General features: G+C 60.3%; 1 protein-coding gene across 1 annotated transcript in view; it reads left to right on the top strand.

The window, feature by feature from the left end:
* EMH_0012250 (uncharacterized protein) overlaps positions 1-657 on the top strand; it is a gene marked incomplete at both ends in the record, with an annotated part of 4,540 nt that overhangs the window by 742 nt on the left and 3,141 nt on the right. Inside the window, one exon of the mRNA XM_013495048.1 lies at positions 50-657. Within this exon, the coding sequence (XP_013350502.1) occupies positions 50-657 (608 nt within the window). The remainder of the gene's footprint in view (positions 1-49) is intronic.

The following is a 657-nucleotide window of genomic DNA, read 5'->3' as shown; positions in this document are numbered from 1 at the left end:
AGCAGCAGCACACGTTGACGCAGCGCGTGCTGGCGTTCTGCTGCTGCAGTGTCTGCTACACACAAAGGACGACGAGCACCTGACTCCCTTCTTGCTGCTGCAGCATATTCAAGCTGCAGCAAACTGCATCGAAGCAGCAGCCGCTGCGCAGCTCCATCTGCAGCAGCAGCATCAACAGCAACAGCAGCAGCAGCAGCAGCAGCAGCAGCAGCAGAAGCAGCAGCAACATTTTGACGTTTGGCTCTGGCAGCAGCAAACTGAGGTGGCTGTCCTCCTCAAGCGATCTGCGCGGCTGCTAGCTGCGCTTCTCAATCGCGTTGCTAAAAGCTGCAAGCAGCAGCAGCAGCAGCAGCAGCAACAGCAGCAGCAGCAGCAACGACAGCAGCAGCAGCGGCTCCAGCTGCTGCCGCTGCAGCAGGAAGAGCACAGACAGCAAAGGGAGAAGGAAATTGACAGAAGCAAGCAGCGGAAGAGGCAGCAGCAGCTGCAGCAGGGAATCCTACAGAGGCAGCAGCAGCCGCAGCAGCAGCCACGGCAGCAGCCAGAGCAGCAACCACAGCAGCAGCGGCACAGACAGCAGCTGCTCTCCACTGACGCAGCTGCAGCAGATGGTGCAGGCGTCTCTGTTGCTGCTGCTGCTGCTGCTGCTGCTGCTGC

This window comes from Eimeria mitis, genomic scaffold (assembly GCF_000499745.2).
Source record: "Eimeria mitis Houghton genomic scaffold, Emh_scaff14, whole genome shotgun sequence".
NCBI lineage: Eukaryota > Apicomplexa > Conoidasida > Eucoccidiorida > Eimeriidae > Eimeria > Eimeria mitis.
Note: the sequence above shows the minus strand (reverse complement) of the source record. Positions and strands in the feature narration are given on the sequence as shown.